At 43.0% G+C, this 16,386-nt stretch overlaps 1 protein-coding gene across 1 annotated transcript in view; it reads left to right on the top strand.

Moving 5' to 3' along the window:
- The first annotated feature begins 4,930 nt into the window (after nucleotides 1-4,930).
- srrm4 (serine/arginine repetitive matrix 4) overlaps nucleotides 4,931-16,386 on the top strand; it is a 53,009-nt gene continuing 41,553 nt past the window's right edge. Inside the window, exon 1 of the mRNA XM_034595365.1 lies at nucleotides 4,931-6,025. Coding sequence (XP_034451256.1) covers nucleotides 5,823-6,025 — 203 coding nt within the window. The 5' untranslated portion in view covers nucleotides 4,931-5,822. The remainder of the gene's footprint in view (nucleotides 6,026-16,386) is intronic.

Here is a 16,386-nt window from a genome sequence, read left to right as displayed (position 1 = left end):
CCTGTTACCTTTTCACGATGCATGATGAGGCAAAAAATAATGTGGGTGCAGCTTAAGCGGAGAAGTGTTTGTGTTCGACTTCCTGTGAGGAAACATCGGCTCAGACGGATGCACCTATAGGATCAAACCAGAGAGAATATATGTAAAACATTTGACTGATCATCCTCTGACAACAAGATGAATCACAAATGTTCAGGAACCAGAAGTTGTTCACTGACCATTTCTCCAAGTTGCACATTTGTTTGTGTTTTCAGGTTCTAATTAACGGAACTCTAAAGTTCACAACTGCTCCCTGAGATCGTGACTAAACACACATTATTTCTATTATGAAAACTTTTTTTAAAAGAAAGCTTGGCTGCTCTGAACGCTGCGGTGACAGCTCATCCCCAGATAATACCAGTGGTTGACTTCTATTGAAGTTATGTGGAGGTGTGCGTGCTGAAAGTGAAAATGAAAAGGAAATGAACAATGCGATGAAAAGAAAATACTTCTCTGTTTTTCTCTCTTTCTGAAATAAAGGATGACGTATAACTTCATCCTTTCAGTCAGTTCACCAGAGAGCAAGACTAACTTTTATTATGCACCAGTGTGCAGAAGCAGCACAAAAAGAAACTTATCGACTTTAACTCTCATTGGTAAAAAAAATAAAGGAAAATTACATTTCTGAACAATTTGCCTTTTTCCCTTTCTTGTTGTATAGATTGCGAGATTGTGACTTAAAAAAAAAATCCATAAAGATGAATCCAGCTCGTCTAACAAATGCAATTACTGTCAGGTGGAGATCTGACGCTGCAAAGCCATCAAGCCTCGCCAATAACTTTTCATATATTCCCCCTGCTGATTAAAAAATCCACTCATTTGTGATTTAGTTTGAAAGGATGCACTTCACGCTCATTATCAGCTCCGAGGAGGTTTTGTTTTCATTGCTCTTTGTCGGTTTGTTTATTTTACGCAATAATTACTCAACCGCTTTTATTGAAACTTATTTGAAGGTAGGGATATATATAAATATATAGATAGATAGATAGGTCTGTAACTATTTGCCTGAAATGTGAACATTCATTCAGACGTTGGAAAGAAGGTTCATATTTGAACTGCAATGACTAATTCAAATCTTTCAACCTAGAAGCCCATCAGAGCGTCTGAAGTAGTTTTCTTCATCATCAGTAGAGTAACTTGGTAATGTTTTGTTGTTTTGCTGAGAAAACGGAGGACGCTACCGTGTGTGGGATCATTTGTTCAAACTTCTTTGAGAACTCGAGTTGGTTACAGGCCAAACAGGAAACTGTTCACTCCTGGAGTGATTTCAATCAAGGGGGCGGATCCAGGACTTTCTTTAACGATGGATGATACGGTCTGTTCGACATTTTTTTAATCTTGAGGAATAATATCAGGCATATTAAGGGGACTTATGTTTATGAGTGTGTCACATTAGGTGCAGCTTGATTGAATTTAAGGGGACTGTTGGGCCTTGGAGCTCTACCGAGTCTGAGCCATTCTAGTCTGCAGCTAAAATGTATCAGCTAACCCAGATGATAGTTTAGATAGTGACGCTGTGTTTCAACCTGTGTTATGAATTTAAAAGTGGAATTCTTTACTTGCAGTTACACCCCGTGTCAGTAGGGGGTGCTGCAGCCCCCTCAGAACCTCTTCTTCCAGCTTTCTTCAGAAGTCAGTTCATTTACTTTTTGAACGAGTTGTTCATTTGTTGTGGAGCGAGATGCAAAGCAGCTCAATCAGAGATCATGTTATGTTTTGATGTCGTATTGATGTGTTGTCTTTACCATGAGCGCATAAATGTCAATTATGGACCAATTATGATGAACAGCGTTAAGTCTCCTATACTACATGTAGCTGTGTGTCACTTCAAAACTAATTGCTGTCCCTAAGTGCAATTCTCTCCATGAAAATACCAAGGCCAAAACATGAATTGGTTGTCACTCCGCAGTTTAATTACTTTTTCCATGCCAGCGTTGTGTCCTTCAGCTCAACTTTCCATATAAAACCACTGCTGGCAAAGGCACTTCATAAAACCACTCAGCGGGAGGAAGTCCACCCCGTCGCCCCCGGCGCAGCCCTCCAATATAACCTCGACTTTGTCTCACAGCAGAAGCGTCTGTTTGACATTCACAACCATAAACGAAACATATTCCGTGTTTTGCCGGGGCTGCGTCGTCTCTGCCCCGTGGTTTGATTCGAGAGCGCCTCCGCTACATCTTTATGCAAAGCACACTGATGAAGCAGCCACTTATCATTAAGTGGCTGGCATTGTCATACATCAAGGTTTCGTGTTATCAGCTAATATATGCATTATCAATCCAGACGAGGTACCGCGCTAGGTCTCCATGCATATCTATTAGCAGGCAGAGATATTAATTCCCACCCATGCCTACAACTCCTCATCAGGGGGAAAAGAGAGAAGTTCACATTACAGTGTTGTCAGTACAGTGTGTGAAAACTTTTGTTTACCGCACCTTGTTTACACTCACAGCGAGGGAATATCGTGTGATTCACCAGGTTCATCCTGGATGCAAATAGAATCCCGCACAGATCTCATTTATAGAAATATCTCCCGTTAATGTGACCCGAGGAGAATTTATTTATAATCTGCATGAAGGATGTCACAATGCCAGATCGTTTGAGCACCAATACCTGTGAAATTCCACGAACATGGTGGCAATAGTATAGGGGGAAAATTGGAAATGTGAATGTTATATTTCTATTCCACGAGTTGTTGTGTACTGTGTTGGTCTTTCTTATTCTTCTTCATGTCAGGCTGGTGTTATCATGCGGCCCCATCAGAAGAATCACATCTCCAGTACACAAAACAGCCCCAGTTTTCTCCAGTGCCTACAAAACTAAAAACAAATGTCACATTTTGCCATCGATTTTGTAACAATGTAACATTTCCCGTAACTATTCACACAGGTTATACAAGTGTAATTGTGTGAAAACTTACAGATCAAAATAGTTAAGTAAGTAATAAAAGATCTAATAATAGCTATAAATTAGTAAAATGCGGTAAGGTTGGTAACTTGTGTGTCTCTGTGTGTGTGTGTGTGTGTGTGTTGTTTATGTATATGTTTGATTATACAAGTTGTTTATTTACACTCGGTTGATAACACTATTTATCCAAGAGTCTTATGACCTGCGGGGGTGTGAGTCAGGGGCGTCCTCTGAACAGGCTGCTGTGGGGACGTATTGTGTCCTTTAGAAAGCGCACCGCTGGGTGGAGAGCCCCTGCAGGCCGGGCAGGTGCAGTTGCTGTAGCAGGTGTTGAAGGAGCCTGTGAGAGGCGTTGAACACATAACATATACTTATAAAAACAAGTTTCAAAGCAACAAGGAAAAGAACTGCTGCTAAAATTGCCATAATCTTGAAGCAGCAAATGTGTGCAAAGTGAAAATGTACAACCCTTTGTTGAAGTCAGTCATAAAGAGCCAAAAACATATGAAAATAACACAGATTAGTGTTTTGCAAAGCATGAATGAATTCATAAAGTCCTTGAAATTATTTTAGCAGCACTCCTCTGCCTCTGCAGAAAAGATGCCAGTGTCACAAAAGTGATCTTGTTCTACACGGTGTCTTTCTAATATCCAGTATCTGAGTCAGCTGCTTCACGTGACAGCTTAGAAGCAACGCCAGGAGTCTATATATAGCATTTTATTCTTTAAAGTATCACACAGACTTTTTCTGATGTAGCCTAAACAGTCTAGTAGCTTTACCCACATCAATAATCCCTCACGAGGTTTCTAAGCGCGGTCCCACACGTTAGAGCAGCGGATGATACGGAGCATTAGAGACGGCGAGAAGAAGAGCAGAGAGAAAGAGGAGGTAGTGCTGGGGGGGGGGGGACCGTCGAGATGTTGCTCTGTGTTACGTGGAGTGTAGAAGCAGAGTAAGAAAAGTATCTGAAGACAGGAGAAAAACTGAAAACCCCCGGGGGAGGGTTGTGTCAGCCGCATGCTCCGGTAGGTCCTTACAGAGCCGGGCCTTTTGTTATGCTGATTTACTCAGCCTTTTGTCCAGCACACTGATGGAGTGCGTGTGTGTGTGTGTGAGTGTGTGTGTGTGTGTGTGTGTGTGTGTGTGTGTGTGTGTGTGTGTGTGAGTGTGTGTGTGTGAGTGCGAAGGGAGAGGACAAGAGTGCAAGAAAGACTTTACAACATCCTGCAGGCTACATGTCAATGAGACATATCAGTGTATTCAGGGGATAGAAAAAGCAAAAGAATAGCATCACTAAACAAAGATCTTAATTTCCTGTGCCGCTACAGGTGTAAAGAGATGTGATGTCATCATGCACAGTAATAGTGACATCACGTTTATGGTTCCTAACAGAAAATCTGATTGGTTCACCATCAACAATAGTGATGTGGTCGTGAAAGAAGGTTGAGTATAACAGACAGAAAAAGGGCAATATGTGACAAAGATGTTATAAAAAGCCACATTATATATTACAGGGAGTTATAGAACTTTTTCAAAACCATCATCCAACCATCTGGATCTAAAGATGTTCAGTTTAAAATGATGTAAAACAGAGAAAAGCAGCAAATGGAAGAAAGAGAAGCTAAGGCAGAAATAAGGGGGGGGGGGAGAAGGAGGGAAAAAAGGAAAGAAAGCAAGCAAGAAAGAAAGATTTAAAAATGAAAGAAACAGGAAGAACGAGAAGAGAATGAATATTATTTTAATAAAAATGAAGAAATAGAAAAAAACCTAAAGAGGAAGAAAGAAACAGATGGATGGACGAAAGAAAAAGTAAGATAGAAAGACGGAAGCATAAAAAGAAAGAAAATGTAAGGGGGGGAGGGAGAGAGAAAGAAGAAAGACAAAAGAAAGATTGAAAACTAAAAAATCATGAAAGAAAGAAACATGGATGGATGAAAGAAAAGAGAATAAAAGAGAAAGAAAGAGAAACTAATGCTGCCACAGGAGGAGAAGTGAACCTTGAGTCAACAGTCGAGTGAGACAAGTGCAACAGAGAGACACGAAGAGAGAGAGCGAGCGAGGATGACAGGAGGTGTCCCTCTCCCCTGCGTCCAGCCCCCAACTTTGACGTCAGAGGCTCAGAGACACAAAACAAGCTGCTCTCAGCTGAGCTCCTCACTCGATTCCCGTCCTCACACACTCACACACCCTCCGACGCACGTTCCTCCTCAGGACACACGCCGACATACGTTCCTCAGCACCTGCTTGGTGCTCGGCCGCCGCTCGTGGACGTGCAATCATCTCCACACACACACAACACTGCACTCCGACCACCAGGACACCACTTGGTCTCCCACTGTCCGGGACTGAAACATGCTTCGTCTCCCCCCGAGTGATGCCTGATTCTGTGTGAAGCTGCCGACGGAGAGTGCACAGGCTGGGGGGGGGAGGAGGAGGAAGAGGAGGAGGAGGAGGAGGAGGAGAAGGAGCGCTCAGACCCCCGGCACCCCCAACCCAGACCCCATCCCAAAGAGCAGCAGATGTGAAAGAAGAGGAGAGGCGGAGAGAGAGAGAGAGGAACACAATCTCCCCTTACCCCTCCTTCCCCCTCATCTGTGAGAACAATACCCAGCCTCCAGTGGCAGAGGGTCAGCTTTTGTCCCTCGCCCCACGCTCCCGCTCCAGAGTGAAGAGCAGACAGACGCGCTGACACATTGACCCGCCGCTGCGATCAGAACGCAGCGCACAAAGAGACGCTGCTCGCCACACGGCTTCATTCAGTACTTGGACAGCTCCTGTGCAACAACCACTGGGACTGTGTGCTGGGGTTTTTTCTTTTTTTTGTCCAGTAGAGTAGAGACTCTATTTGAAGCCGGTTTGGTTTGGAGAAATTACAAATGCAGCCCCCGTGTTCGCTGCCGCTGGGCCCCTGTGGCCCCGCGCCGTCCCTGGGATCGCAGGGCAGCACGGACGGCCTCCACCAGCTGGAGGAGAAGCAGCTCTTTGAGAAGTTTTGGAGGGGCACTTTCAAGGCGGTGGCCACCCCGAGACCGGAGAGCGTCATCGTGGCCAGCATCACCGCACGGACCAGGGTGGCCAAGTGAGTTCTCTAGCTTCTAACTACGATCACATCTCGTGTTTTCACCTGACTTGAATATCCAGCTGTGTTGTCGAGGGGTTGACAAGCTTTTGTTTTTGAGCTTGAAACTCAACCCTCAACATGAGGTTGTGGAGGGACAGATGATGATGAGGCTGTTTTTATAGAATCAGTGATAACTTAGTGATAACATTTTACTTCATGGGGGGAGCTAAACCAAAATGTGCATATGCAAAAAAATCTAGAAAAAGAGTATTAAGATATTACAACAGTGACGTCAATGAAAGAAAAATGATTTGTTTGCTGAGCTGAATGAACATTTGTGTTTGTTATAAGTCTTTAAAGTGTAACAGTTAAAATCGGGATCAAAATCTTTGACTCTGACCGTCTCTTGCCATGTTCTTCTCGAACATCAGATTTTTATTCCTGCGTTTTTTGGCAATTACACTCTCGCCACCTCCGGTCTCCATCTTCGATCAAGTTCAGGAACTCATTCTGAAGCCATTTACTCAGAATACATCTCTAAATGTATTGTGACCTTTCTGCTGCGTACGTCTCAATTCGTGGGACGAGTCCCCTTTACTGCCACCTGTTGGGTGGTAGTATTCAATGCTGTTGGGGCGCAGGAAAAATGCTCTCAGGCGGGAAATGGACAACCTTCCAGTAACTTTAGACAAGGTAGAACATTTGTACCTGCATTTTTATTGTAGATTATAAACTGGACTATATATTTAAAATGAATATATACTGTACTGTATATCCTTTTAAGGCTTATTCAGTGAAGATTGACGTAGAGGGTGGTGGGGCGGCACCCGAGTGCCCTCTATTGTCCAACTGTGATTGGCCAGAACCTACAAAGCTTCCTTTTGCATCATGTAAATTGTCGTATCTGCTTCAACATTGTTGTCACTGCCCAAAGGTTCTTGAATTCAACATTAATCATTCTTTGAGATCTGGTCTTTAATAAGAGCCAGTTGATGATATTTACTAAAAGGTCAGTCTAGCAAGTCAAAGGACATTTACTTCTCTTGTAATGTTTCTACATGTAGGAAATCATTGTTTCTACAGCACTCCAGTGTCTGTTTTTCATATCTACAATGAATTGTTCGTTTCCAGCTTTAGTCCAGGTTTGGCCCAGATGCATGAACGTTTGTACACATTCACATGTTCCCTCTACGTTTGTGTGTGCGGCCGGACACGTGACATCCAGCCAGCGTGAGGAGCGGGATGCTCAGTTAATTGTCCCCTTTAAAGGTCACGTGGCAGCGTCTTCATGCCTCTAATGTCAGACTTGTTCCCTCTTCTCCCCGCGACATGGCTTTGTGCTGCTGTCCGTGATGAAGGAGCAACGCATCACGTGTTTGTGCCTCTCACCTTCACCTGCCCCGTCCAAAGGTTAGCTATAGCAGGCCCCGAACGGGAGGACGGGGACGGATGAACATTTGTTGCCCTTTCCACTCTTCATCCCTCTTCCCTTCCACTTTGCTCCCGTCCAAATGATCAACCATCATTTGCTGCCTTTGACAACTTGATCTGTTTTGGGATCACGCCCCGGCTCTGTTTGTCTTCACATCACCATCAGTGACACCGCTTCTTATTTGAGTAAATCTTTCAGTAATTGATGTTCAGACTGGTGGAAGATTTACTTGACCACACTCGCAGACACGCACATTTGTACTCTGCATACTTACATATCGAATGCCGTAGCTTGCTTGGGTGACCTTTGAATGGTTTTGACACCCACTATCAACTTTCTCTCATGTGAAATTAGCTATGTTAATGAGGATTAGAATGGTCCATTTCATCCGACATCAGCACAGGCAGCAGAAAGACACGCTGAAGCAGATAATGTGTCTGTAATGGCTTCGGTTACAGCTGGGCCGTAATGCTGCAAATGGCCTGGTTGTAATGGTTTTTATTAGCTGGTGGGATGTGATGAAAAACACTTTTTGTTTCAGGAATATGAAGCAATGTGTCTTTATTTCATCTAACCCAGTAACTACAGCCCCAATTTTCCTGTCAGCCAACCATTCAAATCAGTTTGGGGAAAAGCGGCTAAAAATTGAAAAACACAGCAAATTAACCTATAAAAAAAAATTAAATAAAATGTAATGTGGCCAGCTGCCATGAACTGAGCAGCCTTTTTTTTTTAAATAACTGGATACTCTGGAGCGGGGCCCAGCTGTCTCTTCAGCTTTAGCTTCTGTGAGAAGGAAGCTATCCTCAAGTGGCTCGGCCCGTCCACGGGGGACTGTCCGGGTGACAGTGACGGCGATGATGGCGCCGTGGCAGAAGCTGGCAAGAGCGAACGTCCCCAGAGAGCAGACATAATGTTGCTAATTCGCCCGGGTCCATTTGTGAAAGACAACGGCAGCTCCCCCCCCCCCCCCCCCCCGTCATCCACTATTATTCTCCTCTCGCTCTGCCTCTGTGTGTATTTACGGGAGGGAGAGAGACGCACCGGGACTTTTGGGTGATACAGATTGTAAATAATGAGTAAAACACAACAAACAAACACAACACCCAGAGAATACGGATGCAGGAGAAGGCTCAGCCATTCCTCCCTCCCTCCCCCCCTCCCTCCCATCGCTCCTCGCTGCGCTGTTGATTCTGCCGGAGCAGAAAGTGACTGGGGAATGCTTAGACCATCAGAATGCATGGCCTTAGGCTCGGTCCTGTGCTTCTCTCTCTCACTCTCTCTCTGCAAGAGGAAACATTATTATTATTCACTGTGGATAACTGAGGGGTGATGAACAATTGCAGTGAAAGCGAGGAGGGGGGGGGGCATTATGTCCAACGAGCAGAGAGGCAGAGAAGAGAGGAGACAGACGGAGAGCCACAGGGAGATGTTTCATGTTCAATCAGCACAAGTCTTTTTTCCATTTGTACCGGCGTCGCCTCTCCTTTCCGCTCTCCTCCTTCTCCTTCTCCCTCACTCCTGCTCCTGAATTGAAAGTGCTGGAGGGGCTCGTGAGCCACAGAGGAGTAATTAGAGTTTGTTGTTCTCCCTCTGTCCTCCCTGTCTCCTCCTCTTCAGGCCAGTCACTCAGAGGAGGGGAGGAGTTCACTGGCTCGGTGCAGCGGGGTGGGGCCTCGCTTGAAGCCATTATAACCCTGCAAGCTGTTTTGTTCATGGGGGGGCTCCTCATTAAATATGCAGCAGCGTGTGTAGAGTTGTGTGTGTGTGTGTGTGTGTGTGTGTGTGTGTGTGTGTGTGTGTGTGTGTGTGTGTGTGTGTGTGTGTGTGTGTGTGTGTGTGTGTGTGTGTTTTGCTGCCATGTTAGTGCGGTCTTGTCCAACTCTGTGGCAGATGGCAGGCTGCAGAAAGTGCACTGCAAGGGAGGAGGCAAAGTGTGTGTGTGTGTGTGTGTGTGTGTGTGTGTGTGTGTGTGTGTGTGTGTGTGTGTGTGTGTGTGTGTGTGTTAGTGTGTGAGGAGGCAGATGCAGTTCTGTGGATGAAGTTTGGAGGCTTGCACACTGACATCACTAGTGGGAATATACAAGCTTCAGTGTGCATTAAAACAGAAAGTGTTGAGTATGTTATGGATCTGAAACGTCCAGTCACAAAACTTGACTGACTTTGAGCTGCACAAATGGTGGATGAAAGAGAACGGAAACGTAAAAGGAACGTACAACAACAAAGATTGTGACAGTGGAGGAGGTTGTGATAATGTCGCTCTTAAGAAAGAGGCAAAAGCGTCTGTTTGTCCCTGTTTCCGGGCAAAGTAGCTTCATCTACTTGTCTTTTGGTTTCTTACCAATTTGCAAAGTCTGTGTACATATCTAATATTTAATATGAATTAATCTTTAGAGTAACTGTCATTTCAATGTGTGATTGTTGGATGTATTCCCCAACTTCGATACCGTATTAGTGTACAAATGCAACAAACCTTTTAAACCTGCTGCTGCTTTGATTTGTGCATTTCCTTGGCTTCCTCTCCACAGTCATGGTGGCCCAGGCTCACATGTATTTCCTATAAAACCTTTCATATCCTCATCCTTTAGGAAGATGGTTTTGTTTTCCTGTCAACATTCTGTCTTGGGTTTAACTTTCTGTTGTGGTCACCTTGGCCTGTGACGCACGATAGCACACATCAGTTCCTCACATACACATGAGCGATCACACACAGGAGAGTGAGGGGAATGAATGAATGGAGGATATATACTCTCGTCTCAAAGACATCATGGAGTCGCAGTCTCCCACTGGGACAATGCATCTCCCTCTCCTCCCTCCTCCTCCTCCGAACGAATGACAAACATCATTTAGTGATGGACGAGGGGTTTGTCAGCTGTTATACATCTCTCTGTCTGCACGTCCGCTCTGTTCATCGCTGAGTTATCTGTACCCAACTTCTCTCCCTCTCCTTACATCAGTATCTCTCTCTCCGTCCTCGGTATCTTTTCAGTGTGCGTTGAATCGACACTCGCCGTGTCTGTGCCGTATTACTGCGTGCTGAGGCGTGCTGACAGGAGAGTACGGAGACGATGGGGACTCTCCGTGCAGGAATCGGACTTATCACCCAAACAGATTCACATTTGATATCGATTCCCACACTTGCCGGTCCGTTTGAATCCAACTAGTGACTGTGGCTAAACACCTACAGGGCTTATAGCAGGATGCGGGGTTTGCATGACACAAGAGTTGAAGCCGAAGCATAGATGTTAATTAGTGGACTGGATTTATATTTGATATGGATTTCTGCACGGCAAATCCATCGTGTCGAACCAGATTAAAACCTGCAACTGATACACTGTGGAAGATTTAAGTCCTGGTCGATGGGACGACATTTGTAGCTACTGGTGGTAACATGTGGTTTAGTACTTCAACCCCATGGCATCCACATTGTCATCAATCAAATGGTCAAGGCCACGTACTGCATGGGCATAGTCACCTGCTTAAGGACACGCCCAACGACACCTGTGGCCCTAACCCATTGGACAGTATTGCTGTCAATCACACGACATCCATGGCCCAATGCATTCCGTCCTTTATCGTCCATTTGACTCTGAATAATAATAAGAATTGTATTATTCGAAAGGTTTTCAACGAGTTATTCGATAACATTGTTAGAACTTGGTTTTCTGGAAAAGGTGACATTCCTTTAACATCAATCACAGGTGTCCAAATGTGAAAATTATACGATGATAATTGTATTCAAAAGCCTTTGTATTATATGTTAACATTAACCAATAACCAATAACCATACCAGGCTACGTGAGGCTGAAGCAGTGTTTCAAATTGAGCTGTGGATTGTTTTGATGAATAATTTGTCAGAGGAAAATGTGTTATTCCAAAAATTGACTGTAGTCTAGCTGTGCTGCATTGTGTTAGTGGAAATGAAGCTGTCACGTCGTCACCATGATGGCAACCTGCAGTGTCTGCTTTCACTGTGCCAGTGAGCAACACTGAAGGTTCGTATTACTTTCTACCTGCAAGATCCTAGAGAACCAACTTTAATTAGTTTTTTCCTTCCGCTCTTTGTATTGGTCACTCGTAATGGGTCGTGATCATTTCTATCTTTTTGCTGTGTAACGTGAACAAAACTAGATTTTCATCTCCCATGATCCCACGCTGCTTCCCCACGTCATCAAACCAGGTCTTTTGTTATTGCTTTGATTGAGAGACCCCCTAGATGCAGAAGTTGCATAATGTACTTTTTAAAATGCAATTTTTTAATAATAATAAAAAGACATTAACTGGACTATAGCACAAAGTAGAATATATATAATATAACAGACAGGGGTGAGGTTTAAAGTGTTACTGATTAATTCCAACCACTCAACAATCAAATGGTGATATCTCCTGCTTTTGAAGCTTTGACTTTTCCAAATGTCAGTCTCACAAGCTGAGGCATTAGTTCAGCTGTAATGACACATCCATAGATCTCTGGGAGACATGATGCTGCACTTGATTGTTAACTTGTGATAAATTCCTAATGTAGCCTGAGCACGATGGGAAACAGTGACTGTGCCTGAAAGCAGCAAGTCCCAGTGGGAGCTCAAAAGACTCTTTGATATTTGAATCCAAACCAATCTCTCTTCATACACATAAAAAGATGTGAGGTTTGTTTGTGGTTATGAATCAGACGATGGAACCGCTCTGGATCCTGTTTACACCCACGTATACATACACACATACTCTGTATTGTTACGGGATTCTGTGGTTCCATGCATCAAAACCCCTCAAGGCGTCGAATTCCAGCCACATAGAGAAACATGCCTAAATAGAATCAACTTACACAAATCTGTGTGCAGTTTCATGCCGTTCATCGTTCATCATGCCAGGCAGCATGAACGATAATACGAGGCTGCAGCCGAGAAAAAACATAAATAGAAAATAAATGAGATAAACTCAGAAGAACACAAAACAGACTGTGGCGACAGAGTGATAAAGATAGCTCTGGTACATGTGGCAGATTAAAAGCAGTTGGACAGCAAGACATTCTGAAGAGTTGATTATGAGCTGTCGGCACAGAAACAAGTAAAACGTTTAAAGGAGAAACTGGAGCACAAAGAAGGACGTTTCATGTTTATGCTGTCAAGTCTTTAGAGACACTTGTAAAGACACTTTTTGTCCCCACCAAACTTGTTCTATATAAACCGGCCAATATTAATATATCTTACTTATAATAACCATAATGATAACTAAAACGGGGACTCAGTAGAGCGCTGCCTCCGCCAAGGCCCAATAGTTCCCTTAAATTCAATCAAGCTGCACCAAATTGCACCAACTCATAGATATCAGTCCCCTATAGATATGTTTTAATATTAATAACCGGGTTGCATTATTTATTCCCTCGGAAAGTGGTGACAATTTCAAAATGTGCGTATATTGCTGGCATGTGGAGGTGTCCACCTATACTCGTGTAAGTGCAAACACGTGGACATACTGTATATGGGAATGCACATACAGTACATATGGAGACGGACACACATAAAGCCATATGGGGGGTGGGGGGGGGTTTCAACATGATAAGTCCTCCAGAGCCGAACAGCAGCAGCAGCATTTTCGAGGATGAGAGCGAGGAGCTGAGCGTTAACCCTTTCCATCAAAGCTGCTGTGAAATCTCCCCTCAGGGATCAGAGTCTCCAGCCTGTGGTCGTCCACCTCCGGGAGGAAACTACCACACACTGCCTTCCTCCTGCAGCCGCCGGCCTCTCTCCTGCCCGGAGTATCGCACATTTTCCATGTGGAGCATTTCATGCAGGCTAGAAATTGTAGTTTCTGGCTAAAAAACTCGATAAGGGGAACCTGAAGGTCGAGTGTGATGACAGTCAGAGGAGCAGACCCATTTCTGGCTACGTTGCAGCCCTAGGATTGACGTGAACTGCTGCTCTAGTTATGTTCTTATGGATTCATTTCTGCATTTTTATTCAAATAGATCTTCATTTCAGTCTTTCATCTTCTAACTCAGATATTGCACTTCATTTTTAATCCTACATTATTCACCTGTATATACAGAGTCTTGAAGTGCACACTTATTTAATGTTTGCCACTACAAAGCTCTGCAATAAGTAATAAAACGTAAAATAGACAATAAAAAAAACAACCTCCTGCATTACAGCCTCCTTTTATGTTCCTAACGATTAATGTCTCCATCTATTAAATAGAAATGTAAATTTAGAAAGCGAGACGGAGGCTCGGAGGGTGAGCAAGGCAACAGTGGGAAAATTCTACATCTGAGATTTTTTGTTTATTCCCGAAAAATATTTCCAGTCCCTTGTGTGGCGAGACCATCACCATTACTGTTTTGATACCATCCTCTTTCATGCTCATTCAAAGTCTGTCTGCACCTGCTGTCGGGGAACTCATCTGTGTGCTGTTGTAAAAAAGTACAATGCAATTGGTTTGTTTCCTGGTTTCGAGGGGCGGGACATTGTTATATAACTGCTGTTTGTGGAATTATGGACAATTATTCTCCTCTGGATTCTGTGGATTGTTTTCTTCCCGTTTCTGAACCGACATTGTACGTTAATGAAATATGAATGAATAGCATAAACAACTAATATCTCTGATGCCTGGTGAATGAAGCAGGATTTTATTCATCATATATATTTTATTTAATATAGGTACTTTATATAATATCTAGCACTAATCTTTAGTCCTTCATTCAGACAGTAAAAAGCTCAGTGAAGAACTAAATGTACTAATTTATTCAGTGTAAAGAGCACTTCTCCACAGTGTCATGTTGAACTTAAGTATTTCAAAGCATAAAAATGAAGTCATTAAAACAAGCATTCCAGTTCACACACAAAAAATACTTTGATTTACTGTATAAGTCATTGCTTTGGTAAATGTTATTCTGATTTGTACTAACGACTAAATATTCAGATCATATGGCTCAGGACTAAATTGAAAAAAGAATCCCAAACATTACCGTCACTAAAACATTTAATTATGCATCGTGTTTTATAAGCTTTTTAATGCATTTTGCACAAGACATGACACTGGATGTAAATCTAAAGTGTTACTGCAGTGAAATCCAAAGGGAGATCATTCTGCAGAACACACTTAGTATCAAAGAATCCCTGCGTCTCAGTTATTCTGAAGTAGATCGACTTTCCAACGCTGAACATTGACATTGACACCAAGACAACAGGGAAAAAACATTTTTATTAAAGCCGTGTTCAACGCAAACATGTTTTACTTCTGCTGATTGAACATTTACATGAGGGGAAGAATGTAATCCGTCATACTAGAAGATACATGTTGTGAGAAGAGGGAAATTACTTTGTCTGAGCCGGAGTTTTTACGCCTGAATCAACTTAATTCCAATGTCACAACAGAAAAATTGCTCTATTTGAAAGTTACCGTCTTATTCATTCGAATCTGTTGTTTTCTTCTTGTTCACAGTATTTGTCCGTTTTGCACCCGGTTGCACTTACTTTTATGTAAAATTCGAGCGCACTGACATTTAAAAAGACTCGTGGCATTTAAGTCCATTAACATAGTAAATTGTGTTATTTGTTCACGCAGGGTGTGTGTGTGTGTGTGTGTGTGTGCGTGTGCTTGTCATTCTGCCAAATTCACACTCTGCGAGAACAAATATAACAGATGGAAACACAAAGGGCGTGAATCATTATCAGTGCTTAAAAACCATCTCTGAAATGGAAAGACTTATATTTGTTTCCAGTGCTTCGGTTGATGCCGACTTTTTTTCTTTACAGAAACTGCCAAAGCCCCACGAGCTGTAATCTTTCATACACCATTAGGGGTTTCTTATCTTTATGAGCTCTGGCCCTATCATGCTCTGGCCCTTAGACTTTATTTGGGTTTGTGAGTAACACATACAGACAGATGTTGCCTCAAATACTTCAGTGAGATGTTCTTTCTCTCGGCTGCTGCATAGTTTAACCTTGTTCAAAGACTGAAGAAGAAGAAGAAGAAGATATCGGCTACTTTTTTTTTTTTCCCACACTGAAGAGACCAGCGCACACAACAAGGTTAAAGCTGACGCGACTGAGTGTATCCAGCAAACAGCTCTATATAATTGGCTTCTGTATTTCGGGGAAACAAGAACGAGGGAAAGAGAGAGATGATAAAGAAAAGGAGAAATTGTTATTATTTTCTATAAGAAGGCAGGAAGGAAATCAATACAAGAGCAGTGCAGCATGACTGTTACTGCATATCTGTCTGTGAGAGAGGAGGGAAAGAGTGAACGACCACAGGAAAGAGGGAAGGAAATAAAGAATTAAGAGTTGCGTTTTCAGACTGTACATTTCAGGACGCTGGAGCAGCCGAGGTTATTACATTTTACTGAATATCATATTCCAGCCCGTGAATAGAAATCCTTTACCAAAGGGAATTGAATTACATGTAGACCCATAATGTACAGCTTTGAATAAACTCATAAAAGATGACGAGAGAGAAGGTGAGAGTCCTTTGTCCTCTGCCGACTCTACATGAAATTGACGGTGGTAAATCTTTCAGGCAGGAAGAGATGACCTATTCAATTCATTACCAGTGAGTGGTGGCCGCGAATGGGACGGCTCGCTCATTACGACCTATTAGATCTCCACAAACCAGGGGATGTCCCCGGACATGGAAAAGATACGAGCCGAATCTCAAGTTCAACAGCTCGAAGGGCCGAACTGAAGGAAAAGCAAAATCAGATGTGACTTGTAAGCAAGTCAGAGGAGAGTCTTTGTTTTTGCAATTTAATATATAATAATGATAAGTGGTTGTTATTGTTCCTTGAAGCCTATTTGGTTTGTCTTTTCACATAAACGCTAAAATTTAAGAGTTTGACTTTAACAGGCTTATTCTCTTTGCAATAATTACATGCTCAAAGAAAAACACCTTTTAGATTTGAAAATAAATCAAAATCTTTTCAGTGCTAAATGTGGCTTGAGGAGCTTGGTGA

This window comes from Hippoglossus hippoglossus, chromosome 9 (assembly GCF_009819705.1).
Source record: "Hippoglossus hippoglossus isolate fHipHip1 chromosome 9, fHipHip1.pri, whole genome shotgun sequence".
Lineage (NCBI taxonomy): Eukaryota > Metazoa > Chordata > Actinopteri > Pleuronectiformes > Pleuronectidae > Hippoglossus > Hippoglossus hippoglossus.
This window is presented reverse-complemented; position numbering and strand designations above follow the sequence as displayed.